The sequence below is a fragment of the Eimeria tenella genome, genomic scaffold (genome assembly GCF_000499545.2).
Source record: "Eimeria tenella Houghton genomic scaffold, Eth_scaff2043, whole genome shotgun sequence".
In the NCBI taxonomy this organism is placed as follows: Eukaryota; Apicomplexa; class Conoidasida; order Eucoccidiorida; family Eimeriidae; genus Eimeria; species Eimeria tenella.
This window is the reverse complement of record NW_013541887.1, coordinates 1-427: the sequence shown is the minus strand read 5'-3', so window position 1 is coordinate 427 and position 427 is coordinate 1. Positions and strand designations below refer to the sequence as shown.

The 427-nt window shown below is 61.4% G+C and overlaps 1 protein-coding gene across 1 annotated transcript in view; it reads right to left on the bottom strand.

The window, feature by feature from the left end:
* ETH_00043720 (uncharacterized protein) overlaps positions 1–408 on the bottom strand; it is a gene marked incomplete at both ends in the record, with an annotated part of 1,993 nt that extends 1,585 nt beyond the window's left edge. Inside the window, one exon of the mRNA XM_013374444.1 lies at positions 161–408. Within this exon, the coding sequence (XP_013229898.1) occupies positions 161–408 (248 nt within the window). The remainder of the gene's footprint in view (positions 1–160) is intronic.
* Positions 409–427: the final 19 nt, after the last annotated feature.

The following is a 427-nucleotide window of genomic DNA, read 5'->3' as shown; positions in this document are numbered from 1 at the left end:
GTGGCAGCAGGTGCCGGTTGTGCGGAGGGTGCGGCGGCGCCGCTGGGGAGGCGGTGCAGCAGCAGCAGCGGCAGCAGACGGCCCTGCAGCAGCAGCAGCTAGGGCAGCTGTGCACGAGGGCAAACCACCCAAACCCTAAACCCTAAACCCTAAACCCTACCTTGAAAATGGGTTTATCCGTGAAGCAGTCAGTAGTTGTTTTCTTTTTTGCTCCTTTCCTTTTGCTGCTATTCGCTGCTGCCTCCCCTTTAGCGCTGTCCCCATTAATATCCCCATCTGCTGCTGCTGCTGCTGCTGTTGCTGCTGCTGCAGCTGTTTCTCCCTCTGCTGCCCCAGAGTTCGGCGTAGCCGCCTCCTCCTGTTCAAGGCTGCCGCTGCCGCCGCCGCCGCTGCTGCTGCTGCTGCCATCGCTGCTGCTGCTGCTGCT